At 41.5% G+C, this 14731-nt stretch overlaps 1 protein-coding gene across 11 annotated transcripts in view; it reads right to left on the bottom strand.

The window, feature by feature from the left end:
* Positions 1 to 616: 616 nt before the first annotated feature.
* The window catches only part of RAPGEF2 (Rap guanine nucleotide exchange factor 2), a 251319-nt gene continuing 237204 nt past the window's right edge, over positions 617 to 14731 (bottom strand). For 8 of the 11 annotated variants that reach the window (XM_084856366.1, XM_084856368.1, XM_084856367.1 and 5 more), the window contains 5 exons: positions 13821 to 13973; positions 10379 to 10604; positions 8464 to 9023; positions 5671 to 5979; positions 617 to 4911 (listed from right to left, as the gene is read on the bottom strand). In XM_084856366.1, the coding sequence (XP_084712492.1) occupies positions 4886 to 4911; positions 5671 to 5979; positions 8464 to 9023; positions 10379 to 10604; positions 13821 to 13973 (1274 nt within the window). In that variant the 3' untranslated portion in view covers positions 617 to 4885. The remainder of the gene's footprint in view (positions 4912 to 5670; positions 5980 to 8463; positions 9024 to 10378; positions 10605 to 13820; positions 13974 to 14731) is intronic. The other 3 variants (XM_084856370.1, XM_084856373.1, XM_084856372.1) reach the window with 1 other exon arrangement.

Below are 14731 nucleotides of genomic sequence, written 5' to 3'. Positions count from 1 at the left end.
GACCGGTCTCATGGAAGACAATTTTTCCACGGACCGGGGGGGGGGGGGGTGTTCCGCTGGTGGACTTCCGGCTGCTGGGGCGCAATGGCTATGCGGATGCCATTTGCGTCCCTATTCTTTGCAGTAACCGGCTACGCAAAGATTTACGTAGCCTATTACTTGAAGAACAGGGACACAAATGGTGTCTGCTATGCGGACGCAATTTGCGTCCCAGCGGCCGGAAGTCCGCCAGTGGCCGGAGGTGGCCGGCAGCTCTGCAGACTCACCACGGAGCGGAGCTGGCTGGGGCCTGCGAGGATTCCGGGGGGGGGCGGATTGCCTCCCCCCCCCACGGACCCCCATGGACCCAAGGTGAGGGGATTTCGCACACCCCTGCGGCCCGGTGGCTAACAGGCCACGGACCGGTACCGGTCTGTGGCCCAGGGGTTGGGGACCCCTGTACTAGAGGACACAACCTCAGAAGTGCATGCATATATGAAAACAAAACATGTTAATCTTGACAAATCATATTATTTTCAGAGTCCGAAAAAAGCTTTGATTATTTGATAGTGCATTATAATGTAATTAAACCCTACATGAAATTGTTTAATTATCCCAAGCTACCACAGCAGCTGACTAAAATATTTGGAAAACTTTTTTTTTTTTTTTTTTTAGCAAACCTGAACCACTTCACAGTCAACGTACTCAACAATTATGGGGTCAATTGTCTTGTGGTGTTTCATCTCCCTCTTTCCATTTAAGAAGTTACATGTAAATACTAATTTTCCTCTACTGAAATGAATGGGAAAGAGATGCTAGTAAACACTTAAGCTGACTGGGCTCCATTCTATCACAAGCAACTTCTCAAAATAGTATAGGAAAAATAATACATTTTACTCTGTGGGTTAATTCTGCTCCAAGTTGGCTTTATTTTGACATCAGAGTTCACACTCTTTTAGTGCCAACTTGCAACACTTTTCTCTTATTTGTAATGTTTTGGAAAAAACAACACACCAATTAGTTGATTGGGTTCATTGGATATTTCTGGGGCCCAGCGAAGCTGCGTACTTCACTGTGCATTACCTGTTTTGTTCTCTTTCTTGTTTTCTCCTCCTAGGCTTCCCAATAGCACAATGTAGATTGTTACTGGTGGGTTGAATTTTTTCCCCAGTCACATGTCACAGGTTTGTCTGATACAAACAGATACTCATTGCTCTCTCTGTGTGGTGGTGGTGGTTTTAAAATAAGATTGTGGGGTCCAATAGGAACATACGAAGCTGACTGGCTGAAGCTCTCAGGGCTTTAGGCAGGAGTTTTTCCAGCTCTACCTGGAGATGCTGGGGATTGAACCTGGAGCATTCTGCATGCAATGCATGTGTCCTACCACTGAGCTGTAGCACCTTTCCAATAAACCCCAATAGTCTTTGTTAGACTACATTTTGGAATGTTAAGATGGGAGTCATTTTGGAAATCAATCCTATCTTTTATTAGACTGATATTGTCAGAAGAAAAAGTGTGATTTTTAATAGAAATGAAGCTATTGTACATGACTAGGTTGACTAAATGTAGCAGATAGTACTAACCAGGATTCGCTAGTTCTAGTTCTAAACCCTTCTTATGGACTTTTATCAGGAAACTTTTCAGTAGCTCTTTTAGTCTGTTGCTCATGCTGCTATCCTACAAGAATGGGTGACAAAATCTCTGGTGGATCAAATAATCCAATTCAGTGCTTCAAACCCCATTTTCAAAAGCTGCAATACAGCATCTTAGGAGCTCTGTTTGGGTATTCAATTTACTCTCGACAATTATTTGAGGGAGAGCGGGGGGGGGGCACTGATTGGCCCTTCCCCTTTTGTATCCCCATCACACAGGGCAAAGGGCTATACTTGTTTGTAGGTTCTCTGCATCATCTAGAACCCAGAACAACCAGGCTTCTAAATTGTGCAGAGTGCCTGCATGAGTGCAGCAGGCTGCCTGCTACAGACCTTTATCCTCCAATGCATGGAGGATAGTGGGGCTCAGGCAACTGGGACGCGATGGAGGAGGAACAGTCAGTGTGTCCCCGTTCTCCCTCCCGTGATTCTAATTATGTTAGGAGAATCGAGCATCCAAACAGGGCTAGGATAACTGTACAAACTGAGAGCTCTTCAGAAATGCTACTCAGCCCCATCCCTGTACATGAAGTACTAGGGTTCTCCCAGTATTTTTTTTTTCCTCCTGACGGTGCACTAGGTGCATGCACAGTGCATTGCTCTTTTCCTAACTGCACATTCTGCTTGAGCATAGATTTATGTTAGATCCACCATCTGCCTTCCATGAATGGAAGGTGACTCAGCCCGATTTGGGGGAATGCCCCCTCCCCCAACACAGCTTAACCCATTCCACAGGGTCCCTTGGCTGTCTGTGTAGTATGTTCAGGGGGAAGGGGTTGCCATGCGCAGAGGGGGTGGAGATGGCTGTTTCTGCCAGCCCAGTTGCACATGCCCAAATCTGGATCTAGTCCTGTTGCTGTTTGAAATTTGGCTTTTAAACAAATTCTATTCTAAGTTGCCTTGAGTCTTTAGTTGTTGCTGAGAAAGGCATCTAAGAATTGTTGATAACATGTGAGAAAAAGCACCGCAAACCTCTTTGGGCTCATGGAACTAGTTCCCTGATTCTTTTGGTTGCTAGCTAATATGGCTGCTGAGTGTGATGATTAATCTGAACATTAGCTTAGCAGTATAGCCAGGGATTTACAACTCTTGGTGTTGGTGACATGTCATAGTATAAGTTCAAGATTCACTTGTGTCACTACCAATACATCCAGATTTATGCTATAAACAGGACAACCCCTGGTAGTGGCACTGGAACCAGCAAGCAAAGCTACACATGTGGCTCTCTCCCGCATATAAGAGTATCACAGCTTAAACAAACATGCAAGATAGGACAACGCAATACAGAGATCATTAACGTTATATTTATTTATATTCCAGCTTATACAAACTGGATAGAAGCATAAACATAGTACATTTCTACCATTTTCAACAAAAATATATAACCAATATGTACAATTATTGTATTAAAAATACAAAAGGGATACAGACTCCACCAATGTCTTTCTAAAAGACATACAGGTACAAGTAGTATCAAAAGTATGAGGAAATCACCAGTTAGTTGTACATTCTGCACTTGACATCACAGAGTGAACTGAGATTAGCAGTCCTATGGTCTACAATTACTTAATGCCTATATAACATTTGTGCAACTTGTGATACGGCTAGGTTTGTTCTGTCTTGCTATATGCACATGAGGTCCATAGCCTATATAATGAAACTGGCAAATGCATATTACATGTAAAATTACAAATGCATAATTGACAATGTGATATATAAGCAAATAGACAAAAAGCCATGATTACAGGAGAAAGAGAATAATTAAATAAAGCACTGACATTGTTCAATACAGTGAAAAAACACTGCAATTTGATTTTTAGAAGTTGAAGCTATTTATGTTTATCTACTGATCAATATGATCAGCTGAGTTCAATGAAAAAAAAAATCCAAGACCAGCAGTTCCTCACATTTGAGTACTACTCGGATTGGTAGTCTTCACTTTTCCGGAGTCTGTGCAAAACCAACACAAAAATAGAAAGGGGAGGGAGCGTCATTTCATTTCAGTCACTCAAGGGTTAATAGCAGCTGTGAGCAGGTGATTGCTACCCATTGGCCTTCTCTACACATGCAGTGTTCCATAAAAGCCATCCACAGTTGTGAATATTTTTGCACTGCAAAGGCTGGTTGATCGATACTGATTGTTTCTCCTTAAACAGTTCATTATTTCCTAATGCCAAACCAACAGAAATGAGATTATTAGATCAGTATTAAGGGCTGACATTAGCTGCAGTGTCCTGAATTGCCTTATCTGTAGTGTTATCCTGATCATTTCTGTGTGACAACAAACGTTATTGTAGTACAAAGGAGAGGATGAAAAGAAAACCAGGGTGGGGGGGAGGTGTTAAAGTAATCTGATTGGGACAAAGGTTCTCACTCACCATCCTGTATTCCTCAAGGCACAGGAAAGGGATACAAAATGTTCTGTTTCTCCACTGACTATTTGCAGGAGTCAACAGCCCTGCATTATTATAGATGCAAATCAACAATACCAGCAATTCTAAAATTTATCAACTGTGCTTTGAGTGGAACACTAAAAATGAAGCTCAAAGGTCAATGAAAGGCTGAATACTCCCTATAGACCATGCCATCTTTACTTAGCCACACTATAACTTTTTTTAAAAAGTAGTCCACGCTAGCAACCCTTCTTTAAAAGTACAAAATAATACTGTAATTATGCAGTGTAACATTTCCCCCCTCTGAACACAACATTTAGAGTAGCAACAAAGGCATTGTAAACAAGCAAACAAGCACTGTGTACTTGAAGGATTTCAACACATTTCTTTCTTAATAGGTTAAAGGCCAAATGTAGCTTGTCAACTAGTTGATCTCATTATCCCAAGGAGGTGAAGTGCTAGGATTGTGATTAAGATCTGAGGAAGATTTTTAAAAATGCTTCCAGGCATCGGGGAAGTGCAGTCAGAGTTAATCATTATGATGCGTTGATCTTGGAATTTGGAATGATACTGTGTGATGTGGCAGATAGCGACAGTGGTAGCTGGGAGAACGCTGCACTGTGCATTTCAAGCAACACAGTTTGAAAAGTGCCAGGGCGATTTCTTCACAGTATTTCACATGCAAGGGGAAGAAGAGTGGGGGGAGGAAGGGGGACAAGAAGCCCCATGCTGCTTTAAGGCAGGGAAGGAGGCAAACAGGTCCACCATCCTTTAACTAGAGTTCCAAAGCTCCTATACTAGGGACGTCGTCTTGTGCTCTCCTTTAAGTTGGCTCACTCGGGATCCAGAAAGCCCCAGTTCCTAGACGGCAGAGACTTGTTCATCTTCTGCAAACACAACAGGACAGGAGGGAAATAAATTTCAAGGTCTTTAAAACTAAATAGCCAATGAATTTATATACTTTCTGTTCACATTTTATTTTCATTAAACATTTTGGACCATCTTTCCCCCTTTAGATTAAAACATTCAATGCCTGACTGTAAAAGCTGCTCTGACATTTCCACTGTAATTTTGTCAAATCAGATTGTTAAATTGTTCATCTGTTAATTAACAGTATACTCAGTAAGGTTCTAATTTATACACATTTGTTATAAACATTATGTATCCTTGAATTTGGCTCTATTAAGTCATAATCCTAAAAGCTTTGATATGCTGCAGAGAGATTGCACACTTTATAGTATCTTGGCATATGAAACAGTGCATTTGAAGACCTCTCTCAGATTTTACACCAAAAAGAAATGTCTTGAGCATTCTGGCCATGGAAGCTCCATCTCAGAAGAAAGCTGTACCCCACACCAAAACAAACACCAAAATGTGGTATGAGCTTTCAGCACTTAACAAGACATGGCAAAACCTAGCATGTCTGCCATAAAAACAGCCGTTTTAATAGCTGTTATTTCACAAGAAACCGTTAGTCAACAAACCAGAAACATCCCCCCCCCCTTTTTTAAACCAGAAATACTTTTGAGCTCAACGCCTGATACAGGTGCACAATTTTTCTTGGACCTGCACCATCTCTTCTGGAGGCAAAAGCACAATGGGAACTGAATCCTTTACTTATTTTCAAAATGTGATAAGATGTTTACCATCCTCCTCTGTGGAAAACCCTTGAGACTGATAGTGAGCAAGATGTGGGTCTGACTCATTTGGTTTGTGCCACTGAGGTTTGTTAACAGGCCTGCTAGATGAATGACCCTGTGATTGCTGCTGTGATGCTGAAGCTGAATTCCCAGGGGCTTCACTTGACCGTGCCACCATCCTAGACCTCTGAAGTGCCACGTTATAATCTGGAGGTTTTCGGGCTGGGTGGGAAACTCCTTCTGGAAAGTCAATAGGTATTCCTATGTAACCAGGTGGGGTTGGTGGTGGTTCACGATAGCGACCCTCTTTTCGAGCTGCAGTAAAATAGCATATTGTCAGCAATCACTTTCAACATATTTGTTGCAAACATTATGTATCCATGTACTTAGCTCTATTAAGTCATAATCCTGGTGCTTTGATGGGCTTCCCAGAGCATGCAACAACTTGGCATTAAAGCAAAATACAATATAGATATAAGCTAGACAAAAGGTAAGTGCATTTGCATCTGATTGATTCCAATGGGGAGTTGAGCATATGGTTAGAACCAAATAAATGGGATCTAAAAATGCTTAATTCTGGTTGGATTGTGCTGACATATCCATACTATATACATGCCCCTACACTATATATATATAGTGTACTATATATATATAGTGTGTGTGTGTGTGTGTGTGTGTGTGAGCGTTGAGTGAGAGACTCATACTTCATACACAGACACACACACACTTGCAAAGCTATAGAAGAGGAAAAAAGCAAAATAACCAGAGAAGGCATATAAATCCTGAGCAAATTATAGAAATCAGCTTGTGCTAAGACTTAAATTATGCAGGCAGGGCATGATAACATCTTGAAAAAGAATCTCAAGCTTAGATTTGTAAAGAACAAGGTTGATAAAAAGACACTGTGCAATGCAGACAATATATGATTCTTTTAGCAAAACTGCAAATAGCGGTAACCCAGTTTGCATCTTGAATTATTTTGTAGAAATACAGTAGTATTATATATAGTTCTCTCACTCAAGATTATATTCTGACAAGATTCATGCTTTGCTTATTTCTCTTAGCATACTTCAATAAAATCAAGATAAGCAAAATGTATTAGTCAGATTACAAGAAATAAAGCATATATACATTCTTGTACTGTATTTTTAAAGTACTGTGTTACTTAAAAGTACTGTGTTTTGTACTCCTTCCTTATGCATGGTTATTATTTTTAAAATATCTATACTGTCTTTCAAAAGTCAAATTTTCCAAGATAGTTAGTAAGTAAGTAAGTAAATAAATGCATGAATAAATAAACAAAAAATAAATAAATGCATGCTGTAAGAAGATAAGAGGAATGACAATTTTAAAATCCAGGAAGTAAAGTATTTGTGGTAAGCAAAAGTGGGTGATGGGACACATTTTGCAAAAAAACAAACAAACCCCACCACCAAACCCTTCCTCCTAAAATGCACTCCACGTTATGGCAAGGGGAGCAGGAGGAGCATTAGGATGAAACTAACCATCCAACCAGAGTGAGGGCAGAAAGCACTGCCTTCATGGTATGGCTTCATTATGTGATCATGTAACCAAATCCAATTGTCAGATTTGCCCTCGCTTCTCAGAGCGAGGGCAAAGCTTCTTGTTCTTCTTTTGATTTGGTTTAATGATGTCATCACACAGCCAAATCATGCTGCCTATGTATGTGATGATTAATTTTCTGCGGTTGCCTTAGGGGGAGACCCCTCCCCCTTTTAGGAAGGATACAATTTCATACGTTTTTTCCCTGAGACTACAGTTTTGCACCCAATTTTGTTTTTATGAGTGAAGAGCTAAAAACATATGCACATGGCACATAATACAGAAATCCTCTTGAGGTATATGCAAGGCCTTGTGCACAAGAAGGTCACCATTTGCCCTTTTTTTCTTTTGAGGAATTAGTGAGGGTCAAATGAAGTAATCACTGGTGTTGATTATTTAATTATTTTGATTTGGGCATATAATCCATGAATGCCCCAACAGTTAGAATGGGGTACAGTCAATTGTGGACCACTCCTGAAGAATGTGTCCCAATGATCCAAAAGTTATCTTACAAGTTTCAGAAGGAACCTTTCCAACTCTCAAGATTTCTATTAAAGTTTGTGGGTCTCCACTTGTCACTAACTGGCAATCTATTCACTAGGATCTGTGAAGTATGAAAATGTGAAGAGGATGTCACTAAATAAACCAGCCTCAAATAGTTTAAAATAACCTCACTTCCTATAGCAAGGTTTATTCCAATCCATTCAGTCCCTAATCACTAACGCCAGCATCTTGACATGTCAATATCTAGTCTAAATCTATATCAGTCACTAAGGTATAGAAAAAAAACTTGTCATAAACCACAACTTGAAATTATTCTTGATGGAGATACATGGCAGAGCACTCCAGAAAAAATATAATGCTTACAAGTGTTATTACCGACACAAAGAAGACAAGGAAAAACAACAACACCATACAAGAGCCATGTTTGAGGACATTGGCCTAAACATATTTACAAGCTGGAAAAGAGAACCAGAGCTTGTGTTAATGACTGAAATGTGGGCAAATTCAACAAACTATTTAACTAAAAAAATAATAGTAATGGAATATCTGCAATAGGAAGCATCACTTTTCACTACAGACATGGCTTTACTGAAAAAAGCAAAACATGAGATAAGACTATGAACTGGCTATACGTTTTGCTTTAAAAAAATGTTAAAGAAAAATATTTATAAAATAAATTCATATTTATAGCAAATATGTAGGATACGTTGTGGTAAACAAAGTTAAACTTACCAATAAGGCCCTTCGTATTACTTGTTGACACAGCTATATGAGCTGGCATGGGGACTGGCTTTGAATCCTCTGCTGTTATAGACGTTATGCTACTGGTTTCAGCTTCAATTGACACATCCTTCCCACCCCTCCGTTTTATGGTACCTGTATCACCTTCAGAGTCCTCTCCCCAGTAGCCTGTGGAGGATGCCCAGCTTGCTCTGGACTGTGCTTGTTCAAGGCCCTCCCTACCTTGACTCTGCCTGCCATACTTTGTGCCATGATCGGAGAACATCATCGGGTCCATGTGGCTGCCTGAGGCCCACAGTCCTGCCCCATCGCCTGAACTATCGAAATGAGCATGTCCAAAAGGAAGAGTCTCCCAACTTCGCTGGTGCTGTATTGTCTGTATGTTGTCATGGGAACCACTTGAGCAAGAAGTCCAACTGCCACGGCCACTATCTGCTGCATCAAGTGATGCTCGATCTCCCTGATCCTGTGACAGCTCCTCTGTACTGGGAGAAGAAAGCATGGTTGCCCCAGCATACAAGCCTCTGTTCTCTGACAATGGTGCATAGGAGCTAAAAGGACACAGGAATGAAATAATTAAGAGGCATAATACAATGATGTAGCAACTGGCATTTCAAATAAACTGTGGAGTGTTGATTACCATAAGTACAAGGTGGATTTTATATTTATCCTCCCAATGCATACAAAAGCTACAGCATTCTCCCACGCATGCGCGCACGCACCCCCCCACACACACACCATATGCTGCATTTACACACAATGTCTTGTTCAATTTCAATACAGAGCAGTAATTCTAAAGACTTCTTTGGTCAATACTTCAACAGTGGCCAAACAGGTATCTCATAAAACTGTTAAGACACTTTGTGAACTACCATACTGCAAGTCCTGTTAAGCATTACTTCCTGACAGGAAATGAGGAGCAAGCCAGAGTCTTAGGAGCATATGTCCCCCACCCCCACCCTTGCCCCTTCATCTTGTGGAGAAAGGAAGTAAGCTCTGCTGTGACTCACTGGTTTGAATATGGGATTGTTCTCCATTTTCCACTGTGCTTGGGCACCTGAAACTGGAAGCCCAGTGGCTGCAACAAGTCCTTCCTACTATCCCACCACCTTGGAAAATTTGGGAAGGGGGATGGCAGTGGTGGGCAAGGCTCGTCATGACAGGGGTGGTGTTAGTGGGGTGGCAGGGCCTCAGTTTGAAATGGGTCCAATATTAAAAACAGATCAACTTTTAATGTCCAGGTGATGTTCTCCAAACAAATCTATTTTAACCAATCTAATTATGAATTAGACAGGACTGGGTCCTCAACCTATATATTGCTATTTTCATATGTTAGTGGGCTATATATTCAAATCTAAATAACATAACATATCAGTCTTGAAATAATGTTATTAGATATTGTGTCCATGTTACTATTATCAGGCATAAGGATGCAGTGTTTTACTTTTCATCGAAAGGGAGAATCGCTAAAGTGATACTGTGTAGCAGAGTACATGTCCCTAAAACCTGCACTCAAGAGTGAAGAGAGAGGCAGGCAGGCGAAGACCATCTAAAGCTGGACTCTCAATCCCCCAACCCCCAGGCCCATTACCACCAACTGGCTTGTGGGAAGGATTCCAGGAGTGAGAAGGAGGCAAGCAAAGACCATCTCTGGCCCCTGCTCCTGTTGGACCTTTCCTCCCCCTACAGGGCTTTCTACCATCACTTGCCCTGTGGGACGGATCCTTTGGAGTTGTTATTTTTAATATTGTCTATAAAGGTTTTGACTGAAGTATTAGTTCTTACTTGAAAGCCATCTTGGCAAGAGGGATGTAATTGCAATAAATAAATTATAAATCAGACAAACATCACCTAGCCGTACAGTAGGCTTCAAATAAACATAATTACACAGACATGAATTTCCTACCCTAGGCTGTACTGATCTGGTTCAATCACAGCTCTTCTGTCCATCCTGCCCACTCCAAGATTAGTCTCCACAATGCTGACAGAGTGCCTCTGTCTCCTTTCATCATGGAGTGACACTGGCATGGAATCAAATGAGGAATTGCTGACAATGCTGGATCTGGAAGAAATTTCACTGTGACCAGAGTCTGAAAAGTTATCCACCGTGCCACTGAGAGCCAGAGTATAACCTGCACAGGGAAGAAAGTAATTTTAATCCACTGGAAGATTTCCACAATAAACTTTCCAGCATGTGTTTAACATTCTAAATATATGGCTCCTATATCTTATTTATTTTGTGATTATGAGAACAGTAAAGTGCAATGGGGCATTTATTTATAACATCATCTTATTTCCAAGATGGGGAGCTTGGGGCAGGGAAGAATGAAAAATACAGCATCAGATGATTTCTCTTAGTCCATCTGTTCTGCTCTTGCAATTTAAACATTACTGGATTAACTCATATGAATAAAATAGGCTTTATGCAGTGTGTCCTAGCTATCCACTGGGACAGAATTTGAAGGAAGAAAGTAATGTGTGAACCAACACATCCATGGATAGAGTCTTAGTAATCTGATTATAAAAATTACTACATTGTTATATTGCAATGAACACATCCATCAGTTTCATAAGGGATTTCCATGTGACTGTAGACGTTTGAGAATCTAATCTGGTTGCATGGAGAAAATCGGGTGTGCTGCCACAAATATGAACCCAACGGAACACGCTTGGCTCAGCAGCTAGGGCTGATGCTCCAATGAAATATAAATGCAGTCGCACTTGCAGCTGAAGCCTCCTCATCATTCCAGAAAGGTCCTCCAATTTTCTTCATCATGTTACACATGCTGAAGATATTAGATCTTAGTGATACATTAGATATTAGTGATACCCTTATACATATCTATCCATTGCTGATACTGTGGCAGGTTCTGTGAATGCATAAAAAGTTTTGCTCTACACAATTTAAAGCAAACTACAAATATACTGAGTACTGCAGTGCACTTTTTTTTAGTGATGAGAAATTTCTGCTCTGCCATTTATAAAACGTTATTTGTTATTTTCTGTCTTTACTTATGACTCACTGCAAAGATTTCCCTTAACATCTTGGTAGTTTTCAATACATCCCACTAATTCCACGCTGCTAAAATAATATCCAGCATGTATGCGCGTGTGTGTGTGTGTGCATACAGGAATGTATGTATTTTCTGTTCCAAACTGCATGTTACATGCAAATGTGGACAGCCCCTTTAAAAAAGCAACAAAAAACTAAGCAACATGAAAAGCTGCTTTAAGAAATTATAAGCAGGAGTGACAGGAGGAGGGGGATGCTTAACATGTGCTTGAAACCCCCGACCGGGTGAGAAGAGCCAATGGGCTGGACTTCAAGCACAGAAACAGTGGGCAGAAAAAGGGCTGAGCACACCTCCCCCTGCTGCTTGTCCATCAGGGTACCATTACGCACATGTGCAGAACAAGTAGTTTGGCCATCAGTTTTTCTAAGATTTCTTTAATTTTTAAGGGGAAATGTACTAGAGAAATGTTGTATATGGATAACTCCAAGAACTGAAGCAGAGTTCTCACACTGACTCTCACAGAACTGCAGAATTGTTTCACATGTTGCCGGAAGCAGACAAAAAGGAATGCACAGGCAACCCATGTTCCTGCCTTTTCTGTTTCCCATGTAAGGTGTGAAGGGGGACCCTATGCATTTGTCTCAAGATGCAGGACTGCCCATGTGTGTAGAATTCTATTGTCTGGCAGAAGAGGAAATATACAAGTTCTTCCTTTCCACATTAGACAAGAAATGCAAGTACCCTGAAATATGCAAAAGCCACCTTCAGTAACTGAAAATATGCTGGAGGCAGCCAAGTCATGACAACAGAGGTTTAAAATTGTCTGCATCAGTTTTTGTTGATCAGACTTCATTACATGGCATAACTGATTAGGGTAGTTCACATGCAACACTGAACCAAGCATGGCAAAACTTCAGTCTATGGGCCGGATGGCCCCACCTCTTCCCAGGCAAAATCGTTCTTCCTGCCCAGCACTGAAAGAGGTTGCTTTTCTCAGCATCTGCTGATTGGAGATAAGACCTATTCCCTGCCCAGTGCTGAGGCAAGGGTGTGTGTGTGTGTGTGTGTGTGTGTGTGAGAGAGAGAGAGAGAATGGTATGTGTGCACAGCTAGCATGTGGGCCCTGGGAGGTTTTCTGGGCACCAATCTGGTCCTTGCACCAGAAAAGTTTCACCACCTCTATACTAAACTTAGCATTACATGCACAAGCAGGAATGAGTCTCTCCAGAGTGCTGGGCTCACATGGTCCCCAGTCCCTCTCTTCTTCCCACACAACCAACAGGAGGTGTAAACCAGCATTTGGTTTCACTTTAGCATATTCCTGGTTTATGTGTGAAACAGGAATTGTTGTTTTAAAAGTACTCTGGTCAACTGCTAAACAAACCAGAAAAACAGTCCAGGGTTTGAGGTTTGTTTATTTAGCAACTGACTAAAGTTTCTTTTAAGCAACAATCCCTGGTTCTTGCTTAATGACAAGTCAAGAAACTGCTAAAGCAGATAAATTCTGTTCCATTCCTCCTCCTGGCCATGCAGGAGGAGGAGGAAAGAAGAGGGGGAGTGTTTGAGGCTAGCACTTCGTGCAGGCATATTCCTACCTTAGTGCTGCATGTGAACTGGGCCACTGTGTTTATTTTACAGGAGAATTAAACTATTCCACATCAAGCCACAAACAGTGCTTTCTGGCTGATTCACTTGACAAACCAATTCCTATAATATGAAGCATTCAACACCCCATGCAGGGATGGGGAACCTCTGGCCCACAGAGGTTCCCCATCCGGCCCATGGAGTCTCCAGAAGAATCTCCACTGTTAGCTCTTTCCAGTGCTGTCCAAGTCTTCCTTCGTGTGCCTCTTGCTGTCCCCATCAGGACAACAAGCAGTGCCAAGCCAGAGACTCATCCAGATTTTGTTTGCAAAATTGTGCTTTTAAGGAGCGTCTCTTCAAGCTAAAGAGCTAGTGTGGTGTAGTGGCTAGAGCAGTGGACTGGGAGCCGAGAGATCCAGGTTCTAATCCCTACTCAGCCATGGAAGCTCACTGGGTGACTTTGGGCCAGTCACAGACTCTCAGCCCAACCCACCTCGCAGGGTTGTTGTTGTGAGGATAAAATGGAGAGGAGGAGGATAATGTAAGCCGCCTTGGGTTCCTTGCAAGGGGGAAAAAAGGCGGGATATAAATGCAATCAATCAATCAATCAATCAAATCATCGTTGATTGAGATTTTGGCATCTTAATGGGGTAAAAGCACCTAATCATGGTTATCACTATAAATGGTTATCACTAACCAGGAACAGAGAAGACAGCATGAGAGAAATGACAAGTATGTTAAGACATATACCTTTCCTTGGAGAGCTCTGTGGTGAGGTGGGAGGGGAAGATAGCTGTGAAGATGCATTTGAAATGGTATCTTCAGCTTGCTTCTTATGACGGTCGAAACTTCCCTCTTCGGAGAGTGAAAGAATTTTCTTTAAAGCTTGTGGGGAATTTATGCCTTCAAGAAAAAAGGGGACAACCCCCCACACATCTCAGATAAATGTCTGAAGAGCAATTGAATTTAGACGGTCACTGGTAACTTCAGTGATTGCAAGGTTATATATAATTATCCTCGTGTTCAAGGTTAGAATAAGCAATGGGTAGAGTTAAGGAAAATATAGACTTCCAAATACAGCTGTCAGTTGCTGGATCAGGAACCACGGTCTAAATTGGATAGGTACTGAAATGTATATCTAAGTCCAGGTACATCCCACTGAAAGACCCACATTGCTTTCAGTGGAATGTTCATACAAATACCCATCCTGAGAATATGGATGAGGATCTTCATTGAAAGAAATGCAGTGCTGATGGACCATATCTGTAGCTGGTATTTATGCGTGTGTTTGACTTAACCCATGGTTCCTGATTCAATAAACAACAGGTGCATGGAAGTGTCCTTCAGTGCACCTGTCTTGATGTTTCATTGTCTGCCAGTGTAGTGTGGCAAGAAAGGAAGCATCAGTCCAGGAACCATGGCAATGAGCCTCTATATTTCTTCTTTACCCACTCCAGAGTGAAGGCAATGGTAAGTTTTGTTTGTTCTCAGTGACATTGGTTATATGATGCTCTCACATTATCATGCTGGCTACATATCCTTGATTGGCTCCATCACGTAGCCAGCAAGGGAAGCCAAAGCAGATGCTTCGAGGGTCAGCAAACAGGGGCAAATAGGACAAGTTGGGCATGTTTGGTGAACACTATGGGTGTCCCCAATCC

The sequence above is a fragment of the Heloderma suspectum genome, chromosome 5, assembly GCF_057233095.1.
Source record: "Heloderma suspectum isolate Gila_16-S chromosome 5, 16-S_ref, whole genome shotgun sequence".
NCBI classification, from domain to species: Eukaryota; Metazoa; Chordata; class Lepidosauria; order Squamata; family Helodermatidae; genus Heloderma; species Heloderma suspectum.
The sequence above is the reverse complement of the archived record's forward strand: the minus strand, read 5'-3'. Positions and strand labels throughout refer to the sequence as shown.